The sequence below is a fragment of the Cotesia glomerata genome, linkage group LG3 (genome assembly GCF_020080835.1).
Source record: "Cotesia glomerata isolate CgM1 linkage group LG3, MPM_Cglom_v2.3, whole genome shotgun sequence".
NCBI lineage: Eukaryota > Metazoa > Arthropoda > Insecta > Hymenoptera > Braconidae > Cotesia > Cotesia glomerata.
Genome location: NC_058160.1, coordinates 29,249,356 through 29,262,024, shown reverse-complemented (window position 1 = coordinate 29,262,024; position 12,669 = coordinate 29,249,356). Strand labels below are relative to the sequence as shown.

Below are 12,669 nucleotides of genomic sequence, written 5' to 3'. Positions count from 1 at the left end.
ATATATATATATATATATATATATATATATATATATATATATATATATATATATATAATATATATAAATATATGAAAAATTGATGTGGGTACTCAAATGAAAGGTATTGATGCGTGTAACATCGGGATGAGCTTATATCTTTAAAAATGTCAATAGTTCGCGAGATACAAGGTCATTTCTTAAGTATGTAATATATATAATATATATTTTAAAGGTAATATAAGCTCATCCCGATGTTACCCTCATCAAGAGCTTTCATTTGAGTACCCACATGGATTTTTGATATATTTTTCATATATGCATATATATATAATATATAAATATATGAAAAATTGATGTGGGTACTCAAATTAAAGGTCTTGATGAGTGTAACATCGGGATGAGCTTATATCTTTAAAAGTGTCAATAGTTCGCGAGATACAAGGTCATTTCTTAAGTATGTAATATATATAATATATATTTTAAAGATAATATAAGCTCATCCCGATGTTACCCTCATCAAGAGCTTTCATTTGAGTACCCACATGGATTTTTGATATATTTTTCATATATACATATATATATAATATATAAATATATGAAAAATTGATGTGGGTACTCAAATTAAAGGTCTTGATGAGTGTAACATCAGGATGAGCTTATATCTTTAAAAATGTCAATAGTTCACGAGATACAGGGTCATTTCTTAATTATGTATCTAGAGGTAGAGTATTTTCAAATAAAGTACTTATTATAACAAATTGACTATCGGTGAGAATGGTATGAAACCTTGAAAAGTCACAACTCCAGGTCAAGACTTTTACAACGGTTCTAAATTTAACCATAAAAACCCATTTTATCATATAAATACACTGGCCACAAAATTGTGCTTATTCTCTTAATAATATAGATAATGGTCAGTTTACAATGGGTTACTTTATATGGAATTAACCGAAGGGGTTTTTGTTCTCGGGGAAACGCAGATAAAATCCCGAGTCGGAAATTCCAATATTGAAAAAATAATGAAAGTGAGTGTAAATTTTAAATTTAATGAATTGAAATTGGAAAACCAAAACTGTTTAGGGGTGAGATCGCTCTGGCAGACGAGTGCTGGAATGGACTGGTGTAAATAAAAACAAAACAAAAGTGAAAAATAAAGCAAACGCTTCGTTTTTATGCGACTGCCGGAAGTGCTGCTGGAATACCGAGAACGCTCATCTCCGCGAGCGTATAAATCCACCCTGCACCCTACATTGTATACAGGGACACGAGACACGAGTTCGAGTGCTTTACCACTCTTTGCAATCTACGGTTCAGTCATTTCGAGGAAATTATGCACTTGTTCCTATACAATTTTTCCAATTGAAATAATTTTATTCGTCATTTCAGGGAAAATTTTTCAATTACTGTCTGATCAATCTTTCCTTATTATTTTTTACAGTTTTATTTTATTTGCCAATTTTATAACTTAACTCAAATATTATGTCATAAATAATTCATAACTGAACGTAATATTAAGTTACTGTAGCTAAAAAATAAAAAAAAAATTATTGTCTATTTGTTCACTTAAATATGTAAGTTGATATCTAATGTATGATTAAATTAGGATTAAGTATGTATCACGTATATTTTCAAAGTTTGCCATTCGGCCAATAAGCTTTGGCATAAATAAAGCTAATCTAATCTAATCCTTGTTATTATTTTCTTGCATTACTGTTATTATTATTATTATTTGATAAAGATAGATAGTTATTATTATTATTCTAAGCCGAATACTCCCGATCCAAATTCTTGAAGAATGACTAATTTTTTATTATTACTTCTTCACCATAATATTTGATCGGTATGAGGTCTCATACCATCAGAGAAAATTTAGGTGAAATTCACAATTAAAATTCGTTTTCGACAATTATTGTTAGAGAAAGATGTAATTTTTCACTCAGTGTAACTTTTTTCAGTAACTGAAAAAATAATTCGGACAGCCCAGACCAGGACTCGAACCTGGATCTTTTGGTTACGCGCCAGATGCTCTACCAGTTAAGCTATCCGAGACACTGTCCGTAACTCCCTTCCAGTTACTAAAAAAAGTTACACTGAGTAAAAAATTACATCTTTCTCTAACAATAATTGTCGAAAACGAATTTTAATTGTGAATTTCACCTAAATTTTTTCTGATGGTATGAGACCTCATACCGATAAAATATTATGGTGAAGAAGTAATAATAAAAAATTAGTCATTCTTCAAGAATTTGGATCGGGAGTATTCGGCTTAGAATAATAATAATAACTATCTATCTTTATCAATTAATAACACCGATCTTCGAGTCAAATATATATATATATATATATATATATATATATATATATATATATATATATATATATATATATATATATATATATATATATTATATATATATATATAATATAGATATATAGATATATTATATATTATATATCTATATATCTATATTATATATATATAGATAGATATAGATATATAGATATATATATATATCTATATATGTATATATGTACATATAGATATATTAAACACCTTAAATATTATTATTATTGTAAAAAAAAATAAATATAGCGATTTATTAAAAAAATAAAAATCAGTAGATAAAAATTTTATTTAATTTAAACAATTTGTTATTTGATAAATCGCAAAACTTAACAAAGTAAATAACAACTAGTCAAAAGTATCAATTGAAAGCATGCGGGTTATTATTTTTTTATTATTACAATTTTTTATCGAGTAGATCACTGATCAACGAGTACGTTCGGTCGATCGAGGAATTATTAACACTTATCGCGAAATCCCACCGATTGACCTTTTTTATTTTCAGCGTCAGCGAATCAAGCTGCTCAAACGAGCATCCAACACAGAGATGTGATTAAAAAATACGAGTACCCTTAAATTTTATTACTGGCTTCTAAAAAGTCTATTGTTTATGTAATTACGCTCGACATCGAATTTCCGATATTACACTCTATACTGTTATTTGTTTATTTCAAAACATTGAGCCAGTTTGTTTGCATTTTAATTACTTAATCTAGTACTAAAATAAATTAATTAATCTAATACTTAACCCATTATATTTTATATTTATATTCAAATTAATATTTATGAATGAATATACGCGTATATTTTATATTTTAATTTAATTATTATCATAACTTTTAATTATACCGTTGAATTTAATTAAAATTAAATTATATAACAATTTTTTTATTAAAAATTTTTTTAATTCCAATAAAATTAATAATAATAAAAAAAAGTTGTAATTTTTGGATGACTTTGATTAAATTCCTCCCTACGAGACCAATAAAATAAAAAGCAAGTAAACACTTAAGTTTCCAGGGACCAAAAATGTAATTAAATGTAAAAAGAAAAAAATAGTTGATTTAGTGCCGGAATTCGCGGTGAATGTTTGTCTCCGTCAACGCTCGTAGGGAAACCACTACATCCTGGGAATCCCGGTATAAAATGAAGCATCGTTGTTAACACGACCATCAGATAATTCAGCTCTGTTGTCAGAGCTTCTAGTATTTTTAACGTTATTAAAAACTCAACAATAAACACTGTTTTTTCGTTTTTGATCCTCGAAAATTGTCCAACTATTTCGGCTAACGATATCCGCACTCGAGCCGTCACCTGCAGTGAATAATAAACTCGGGAAATAAACTAAATTCTAACTCCTGGTAGTAAATCCATCGGAAGTTAAGTTACTTGCAAACAAGATGACGGACGCCGATCGCGGACTACTTTATCTTTATGATAGACCGTCTGAGCCGGTTTATGTTCCCAAAGGGGAAGAGAAAGTCGCTTTTGACATTCCTTCTGATTATTTGGTAAGTTTTTAATATTTTTTCATAAAAATCTTTTCAAAAATTTATCACATACTCAAAAAATACCTAATTTATTTTATTCACACAGAAAAAAAACTTCTTCCACAAAGAAAATTTGGTAATTATTTACAAGTGGGGTCCACCCTATTTTTGGCCATATCTAGATGAAAATTTAACGTAAAAAATGTCATGAAAGAAAAAAATAAAGATTTCGATAGCTTTTTTGCCTTCAAAAGTTAGAAAAAATTTTGGCTCTAATGTTTTTGATAAAATTTCTATTTTGTTTTTTTTTTAATGTTTTTGATATATTTTTTTTAGAAGTACATAAAAAAACGAACAATTTAAAAAAAAAATTTGAATATCACAATTTTCTGAAAAATTTATAAATTTTTTTGAAAATTTGTTAAAATTGTGATAATCAACTTTTTTTTTTTTAATTGTTCATTTTTTATGTATTTTTCAAAAAAAAAACATCAATAAAATCAAATCTAAATTTCCTTCAAAAAAATGAAAATTAAAACGGTGAACTCCACCTGTAAATAATTACCGAAAATTTTAAAGAAGACAAAAGTTATTTTGGAGCAAGAAAAAATTTTGGCTCTCATGTTTTTGGATAAAATTTCTATTTTATATTTTTTTTATGTTTTTGATATATTTTTTTTTTAAAAGAACAAAAAAACGAACAATTAAAAAAAAAATGAATATCACAATTGTCTAAAAAATTTATAAATTTTTTTTTTTTAATTTGTTAAAATTGTGATAATCAACTTTTTTTAAATTGTTCATTTTTTATGTATTTTTTAAAAAAAAATATATCAATAAAATCAAATAGAAATTTTGTTCAAAAAAAAGAAAATTAAAATCGTTGATTCCACTTATAAATAATTACCGAAAATTTTAAAGAATACAAAAGTTATTTTGAAGCAAGAAGAAATTTTCTTAGCTTAATGAAATTTTTTTGGCTCAAGAAAATTTACCCCCCAGCTAAGAATTTTTTTTTCAGTGCAAGAAAAATATTCTCGTTAATTTTTTCACTAAATTCGAACCAATAAAATTCTTTTTTAAGAATTAAATTAGAAAAAAAATTGTCATTATCACAGCCGGAGCGATATCAAGCATTGGCAGTGCAAGTGTTCAATCGATTCAGCGAGGATACTGAAATGAAAATTCCGGTGAAGCAAATCAGCCTGCCAGATTTAACGATTCCAATGCAACTGGATCGGCGAACGTCTTTCTCGCTTTTCATTCCAGCGCATCGTAAAATCGCAGGCCGGCTGATCGACATTTTCATGGGGATGCGAACTGTCGAGGACTTTCTCTCGGTAGCCGTCTATTGTCGGGACCGTCTTAATCCCAATATGTTCATCTACGCGCTCTCTGTTGCGATTTTGCACCGGCCTGACACAAAACATCTGCCAGTTCCGTCATTCGCTGAAGTATTTCCGGACAAGTACGTCGAGAGCGGAATTTTCTCCCGCGCCAAGGAAGAAGCCAATATCGTTCCAGCTGGCTCTCGGGTATCAAAAATATTCGACATTTTTTTTTTTTTAATTTTTTTTTCTGTATATTATGAAACCTCAAAATGAAAAATTTTGCAAACAGGTTCCTATCGAGGTTCCACGAGATTACACAGCGTCAGACCTTGACGAGGAGCACCGCATTGCTTATTGGCGAGAGGATGTTGGTATCAATCTTCATCACTGGCACTGGCATCTCGTCTATCCTTTTGAAGCTGACGCTCGCATCGTCAACAAGGATCGACGCGGAGAACTCTTTTACTACATGCATGAGCAAATACTGGCCAGGTCTGCCATTATATTTTTCCTTTTCATTATTAAAAAATCAAACCAAAGTTTTTTCATTTAAAATTAATAATTTTTTATTAAGAACATGAAGTACAGTCTAATATCGATAATTCAGTCTGAACCAGTAACAACAAATGCCAATTGAATATATCGATTTGTTTATTTAAAACACTTGTAAGATGCACTGTACTTTCTTAACTATTGACGTTTTTGAAGATATAAGCTCATCACGATGTTACACTCATCAAGAGCTTTCATTTGAGTACCCACATGCATTTTTATATATTTGTCATATATACATATATATATAAATATATAAAATATATGAAAAATTGATGTGGGTACTCAAATGAAAGGTCTCGATGAATTTAATGTCAAGGTGAGCTTATATCTTTAAAAATGACAATATTTCACAAGATATTTGTTAAATTGCACTGTACTTTCTTAACTAATGACATTTCTAAAGATATAAGCACATCCCGATGTTACACTTATCGAGAGCTTTCATTTGAGTACCCACATGCATTTTGATATATTTTTCATATATACATATATATATAATATGTATAAATATATGAAAAATTGATGTGGGTACTCAAATGAAAGGTCTTGATGAGTGTAATATCGGAGTGAGCTTAAATCTTCAAAAATATCATTATTTGACAAGATACAATGTCATTTCTTAATTATTGACATTTTTAAAGATATAAGCTCATCCCGATGTTACACTCATCAATAGCTGTCATTTAAGTTCCCACATGCATTTTGATATATTTTTCATAAATACATATATATTAGGGTGGGTCAAAAAAATCTATTATTTTTTTTTTAACTTCTAATATTGAAAAGTTGGTTCTCAGGCATCTCTAGAAAATGCTCACCAAATTTGAGCTCTTAATATTGATAGGAAGCTTATCCTCATCACAGTTTTATATGTTTTCTTAGTCTCTTATTAAAAAGATCATATCTCACTATTGATCAATTTTTTAATCAAATCCAAATACATTTTTTTGTAGAAAATTAAATGATCTACAAAAAAGATCTGATATGTGTAAGCGATTACATTAACCATTTCAAAGATATCCGAGATTAAAGTTTAAAAAATGTAATGTGGTAGGAAATTAAAAAAGAAAATATTTTTTTGATAAATTTTTTAAACTTTGATCTCGGATATCTTTGAAATGGTTAATGTAATCGCTTACACATATCAAATCTTTTTTGTAGATCATTCAATTTTCTACAGAAATATGTATAAAAATTTGATTGAAAAATTGATCAATAGTGAGATATGATCTTTTTTATAAGAGACTAACAAAACATATAAAATTGTGATGAGGATAAGCTTCCTATCAATATTAAAAGCTCAAATTTGGTGAGCATTTTCTAGAGGTGCCTAAGAACCAACTTTTCAATATTAGAAGTCAAACAAAAAATAATCGATTTTTTTGACCCACCCTAATATATATATATATATGAAAAATTGATGTGGGTACTCAAATGAAAGGTCTCGATGAGTGTAACATCGGAATGAGCTTATATCTTTAAAAATGTCAATATTTCACAAGATACAGGGTCATTTTTTAATTATGTATCTAGTAGCGGTAGAGTATTTTTAAATGCAGCCTAAATACTTATCATAATAAATTGACTATTGGTGAAAATGATATGAAACCTTGAAAAGGCACAAATTAAAATCAAGACCTTTGCAATGCTACTAAATTTCACTAAAAAAAAAACCGATTTTATCATATGAATATCCTGAAGACAAAATTTTTCTTATTCTCTTAATAATATAAATAATTACTTGGTCAAAAAGCGTACGAGTATTTTGTTCAAATTTATAATATCCTAAATGATTATAATAATAATTTTTCTTTGTAGATACAACTGTGAGCGGCTTTGCAACAACCTGAACCGAGTCTCGCGCCTGAACGATCTCCGAGAGCCAATTCCCGAAGGGTACTTTCCGAAATTGGACTCATTAGTAGCCAGCCGAACGTGGCCCTCCCGTCCAGCTGACACCCGATTGAAGGACATCAACAGACCGGTCGACTCGCTTCAAGTGGACATCCAGGACCTCGAGAGATGGAGAGACAGGATATTTGATGCAATCCACACTGGAACAGTAACGACAGCTCGGGGTGAAAGGGTTCCCCTGACTGAAAAAGGAGGAATAGACGTTCTCGGGAACATTATCGAGGCGAGCATTCTAACACCCAATCCTAATCTTTACGGAGATTTTCATAATCTCGGACACGTCATCATTTCTTATTGCCATGATCCAGACCATCGCTATCTGGTGAGTAATATATCACCGGTGAACTGGTGGAACTGATACGGGAAAAACCCGGTTGCTGTTAACCGGGAGAGTGAGCTCTTACGAAAAATGCTCGACTTTTTTAAAGGAATCCTTTGGAATAATGGGGGACTCTGCTACCGCAATGAGGGATCCTGTTTTTTACAAGTGGCACGCTTTCATCAATGACATCTTTTTAGAGCACAAGAATACTTTGCCGGCTTACGAGATGCCTCAAGTAATAAATTATTTATTTATTTATTTATTTATTTTTTTATATATTTATTTATAACAAGTTACAAGATAGTAGTTTATTTATTATTAAACAATAATTTGAAAGCCGAAGCCAATAACAGGCTCTATAAGGAAAAAATTTAAAAATATTGTATAAAAAAAAAATATAATTACCTACACTGAAGAAAAAAATTAATTTGAATCAAGAAAAAAATTTTTTAGCCCAGAAAATAATTTTGAAGAATTTTATTGTCTTGAATCAAGACGAAAAATTCTTGAATTGAGTAAAATTTAATTTTTTTACTTAAATCAAAAAGATGAAATTCTTCAAAATTATTTACTTGATTCAAGCAATTTTTTTTTCTTTGTATGAAACAAAATCTTCTGACGTAAACTTGCACTGAAAAGAAATTGATGAATCAAAAAAATAATTTTTAAGAGTTTAATTGTCTTAAATCAAGACGGAAAATCCTTGAATCAAGTAAAATTTATTCAAACCAAGAAAAATTTCTTAGTCTAAGAATTTTTTTACTCAAAAGCGGGTGATAGTTAATTTTTAAATGTGTTTTGCTCATGTAGAAGATAAAATTTCGAAAAAAAATGCTTCACTCTTCGATAGATAATTTACCCCCATAAAAAAAAATATAAATAAAAATATAGGTCGACATACATAAAAAATATATTTTAAATATATTAAAAATCTATAAATTATGTATAGTAAATATATTTTTAATAACTAACTTTTGGCCGATTTTCATATATATATTTTATATATTTCAAATATATTTTAGAAATATTCAAAATATATTTTTTTTATATTTTTAGCTGTATATTTTTTATGTGTTTTAAGATATATTTTGAATATATCTAAAATATATATGAAAATCGGCCAAAAGTTAGTTTTAAAAATATATTTACTATACATATTTTATATATATTTTTTATAGATTTTTAATATATTTAAAATATATTTTTTTTTTTTCATGGGGGTAATCATCTATCGAAAAGCGAAGCGTTTTTTTGGAAAATTTTCATTTATTTATGCATAAAATGCGTTTTAAAATTCCATTTGTTATACAAACATGACAGAGATACTTCCGTTTGACCAATAGAGAGCGAAAGAAAAAAAAGGCTAAACCCTTCTTTTTAAATCAAGAAAATTGAACTCTTCAAAAATACACGGAAAAAAGAAGAATGGAAAAATTACAGATTTAGATTGTAATTATTACATTAAAATGTAAATTTTACATTCTACAATATAATTCTTAAAAAAAAACCTGCAATAATTACAATCTGAAACTGTAATTTTTCCAGTTTTCTATACGGAGGGCTTCGTTTACATTATATAATGTAATTTTTCCAGTTTTCTTTTTCCATGTATTTACTTGATTCAAATAAATTTTTTTTTCAGTGTAGATGGTAAAAGATGTGCCCTTAAATTTTAGGTAATAAAGAAAAATAACATTTCTAATGTAAAAACCTGTTGAATTAATTAAAGCTGAACTTCAACGGGGTAGAATTATCTGGCGTGCAAGTAATCACTCCAAATCAGAGCCCAAACACGCTAATCACATACTGGAACCAAAGCGACCTGGACCTGTCTCGCGGTTTGGATTTCACGCCCCGCGGGTCAGTTTTGGCGCGATTCACCCACTTGAACCACGCTTCATTTATCTATCGGATCCAAGTTAACAATCGGAGCAACTCACCCCAAACAGGAACCTGCAGAATTTTCATTGGGCCAAAATTCGACGAGCGCAAGTTGCCGTTTTCATTCCGCATCCAAAAGGACCTCATGATTGAAATGGATAAATTCACAGTCCAACGTATGTTTTTTTTTTTTTACTTTTATTTGATGAAACAAAACAAAACAAAGCAAAGCCAGCTTGTGTTAGCCGGTTGATTGATGTTTTTCTCTCTATTTGTTTGCTTCAAAACAGTTAAACCGGGTCAGAACACAATTGAACGGAGATCAACAGAATCATCGGTAACAATACCCTATGAAAGTACCTTCCGCAATTTGGATCTCAATAGACCCGGCGGAGGTGATAGTCTCGAACAATTCAACTTTTGTGGGTGTGGATGGCCTCAGCACATGCTTTGTCCGAAAGGCAGAAAGGAGGGCTTTCCCATGGAGCTTTTTGTCATGATCTCTGATTACAAGGACGATCAGGTACTCACTAGCATCAATCTTTATCTTTATCTAATCTAAGCTTCTTTATTTTTATTCTGTTAATTAGAAGACTGGCAACCTTGCAGTCACTATGTGACTGCCGTGACTTGTGAAATATAAATAAAATTTTGCTTTATCAAATAATGAATTTTGTTAAATTGCACTGTACTTTCTTAAATATTGATATTTTTAAAGATATAAGCTCATCCTGATGTTATACTCATCAAGAGCTTTCATTTGAGTACCCACATGCATTTTTATATATTTTTCATATATACATATATATAATATATATAAATATATGAAAAACTGATGTGGGTAATCAAATGAAAGGTCTCGATGAGTTTAATGTCAGGGTGAGCTTATATCTTTAAAAACGTCAGTATTTCACAAGATATTTGTTAAATTGCACTGTACTTTCTTAACTATTGGCGTTTTTAAAGATATAAGCTCATCCCGATGTTATACTCATCAAGAGCTTTCATTTGAGTACCCACATGCATTTTTATATATTTTTCATATATTTATACATGTAAATATATAAAATATATGAAATATTGATGTTGGTACTCAAATGAAAGGTCTCAATGAGAGTAAAGTCAAGAAAAGTTTATATCTTTAAAAATGTCAATAGTTCACAAGATACAAGGTAATTTCTTAACTATTGACATTTTTAAAGATATAAGCTTATCCCGATGTTATACTAATCAAGAGCTTTCCTTTGAGTACCCACATGCATTTTTATATATTTTTCATATATTTATATATGTAAATATATAAAATATATGAAAAATTGATGTTAATACTCAAATGAAAGGTCCCGATGAGAGTAAAGTCAAGATAAGTTTATATCTCGAAAAATTTCAATAGTTCTCAAGATACAAGGTAATTACTTAACTATTGACATTTTTAAAGATGTAAGCTCATCCCGATGTTATACTTATCAAAAGCTTTCATTTGAGTACCCACATATTTTTTTATATATTTTTCATATATTCATATTTGTAAATATATATATAAATATATGAAAAATTGATAAGGATACTCAAATGAAAGGTCTTGATGAGTGTAATGACGAGATAAGCTTATATCTTTAAAAATCTCTATAGTTCTCAAGAGACAAAGTCATTTCTCAATTATTTTTGTTAAATTGCACCGTACTTTCTTAACTATTGACGTTTTTAAAGATATAAGCTCATCCCGATGTTACACTCATCAAGAGCTTTCATTTGAGTATCCACATGCATTTTCATATATTTTTCATATATAAATATTTGTAATATATATAAAATATATGAAAAATTGATGTGGGTACTCAAATAAAAGGTCTTGATGAGTGTGATGGGGTGAGCTTATATCTTTAAAAATGTCAATAGTTGATAAGATACAAGGTCATTTCTTAATTATGTATCTATAGAGATACAGGATTTTCGAATGCAGCCTAATAACTTATCGTCATAAATTGACTATCGGTGAAAATAATAAGAAACTTTGAAAAAGCACAAATTCAAGTTAAGGCCTTTGCAATGACACTAAATTTCACTAGAAAAACCGATTTTGTTAATAATATAGATTATAAAAAATAAAAAACAAAATTGATATTTTAGGTGCCGCAGGACGAGCCGCGGGCCTGCAAAAACGCAGCAAGTTATTGCGGACTCCGTGACAGAAAATACCCGGATGCCCGGTCAATGGGTTATCCATTTGACCGACGACCCCGCAATGGAGTTGAAAGCTTGCGGCAATTCCTCACCGCAAATATGGCACTGACGGAGATAAGCGTGAGATTCAATGATGCCGTGGTACCGCGAACCAGATCTGGCAGCATTGATAATGGGCTAACTTTCTCATAAATTATTAACTAATTTTTGGTTTGATAATTGCTTGTGACTATTTCAAACTTCGGCCAACTCTCTATGATTATTATCACCATTATATTATATTACACACTATCTTCTTCTACTTTAACAAGTATTGCAAATGTTAATTAAAAACGTGGCAATAAAAATAAAAAAATAAAGTTAAATTGAAGTTATTTCTTGATTTCTGTTGTCGGGAAAAACAAAAAACCAACCAGATAGAGAATAAAGTTAAGTTAAGTTGAACAAGGTAATATTGTATGTAAGGATTCTTGGTTCTATCTCACCCGAGTTATCTTCCCTGTTCCCTCTACTCTTAAACAACCGAATGTAGAGATCGCATAAGCTTTTGTTCCGGTTCAACGGCGGCTCCATTATCGGGTGGAACTTTGTCGCTTCGCTTGGATATTTAGCTGTTACTGTTCGAGGAACTTTGGTTACTGTTTCACTGGGAGGTACATCCGCAGG

The 12,669-nt window shown here is 29.5% G+C and overlaps 1 protein-coding gene across 1 annotated transcript; it reads left to right on the top strand.

The window, feature by feature from the left end:
* Positions 1 to 3,495: 3,495 nt before the first annotated feature.
* LOC123261115 (phenoloxidase 1) lies at positions 3,496 to 12,360 on the top strand. Its single transcript, XM_044722609.1, has 8 exons — positions 3,496 to 3,837; positions 4,935 to 5,351; positions 5,437 to 5,639; positions 7,521 to 7,938; positions 8,045 to 8,173; positions 9,668 to 9,995; positions 10,110 to 10,342; positions 11,950 to 12,360. The coding sequence occupies exons 1-8, from the start codon at positions 3,727 to 3,729 to the stop codon at positions 12,193 to 12,195; spliced, it is 2,085 nt and encodes a 694-aa protein (XP_044578544.1). The 5' UTR covers positions 3,496 to 3,726; the 3' UTR covers positions 12,196 to 12,360.
* Positions 12,361 to 12,669: the final 309 nt, after the last annotated feature.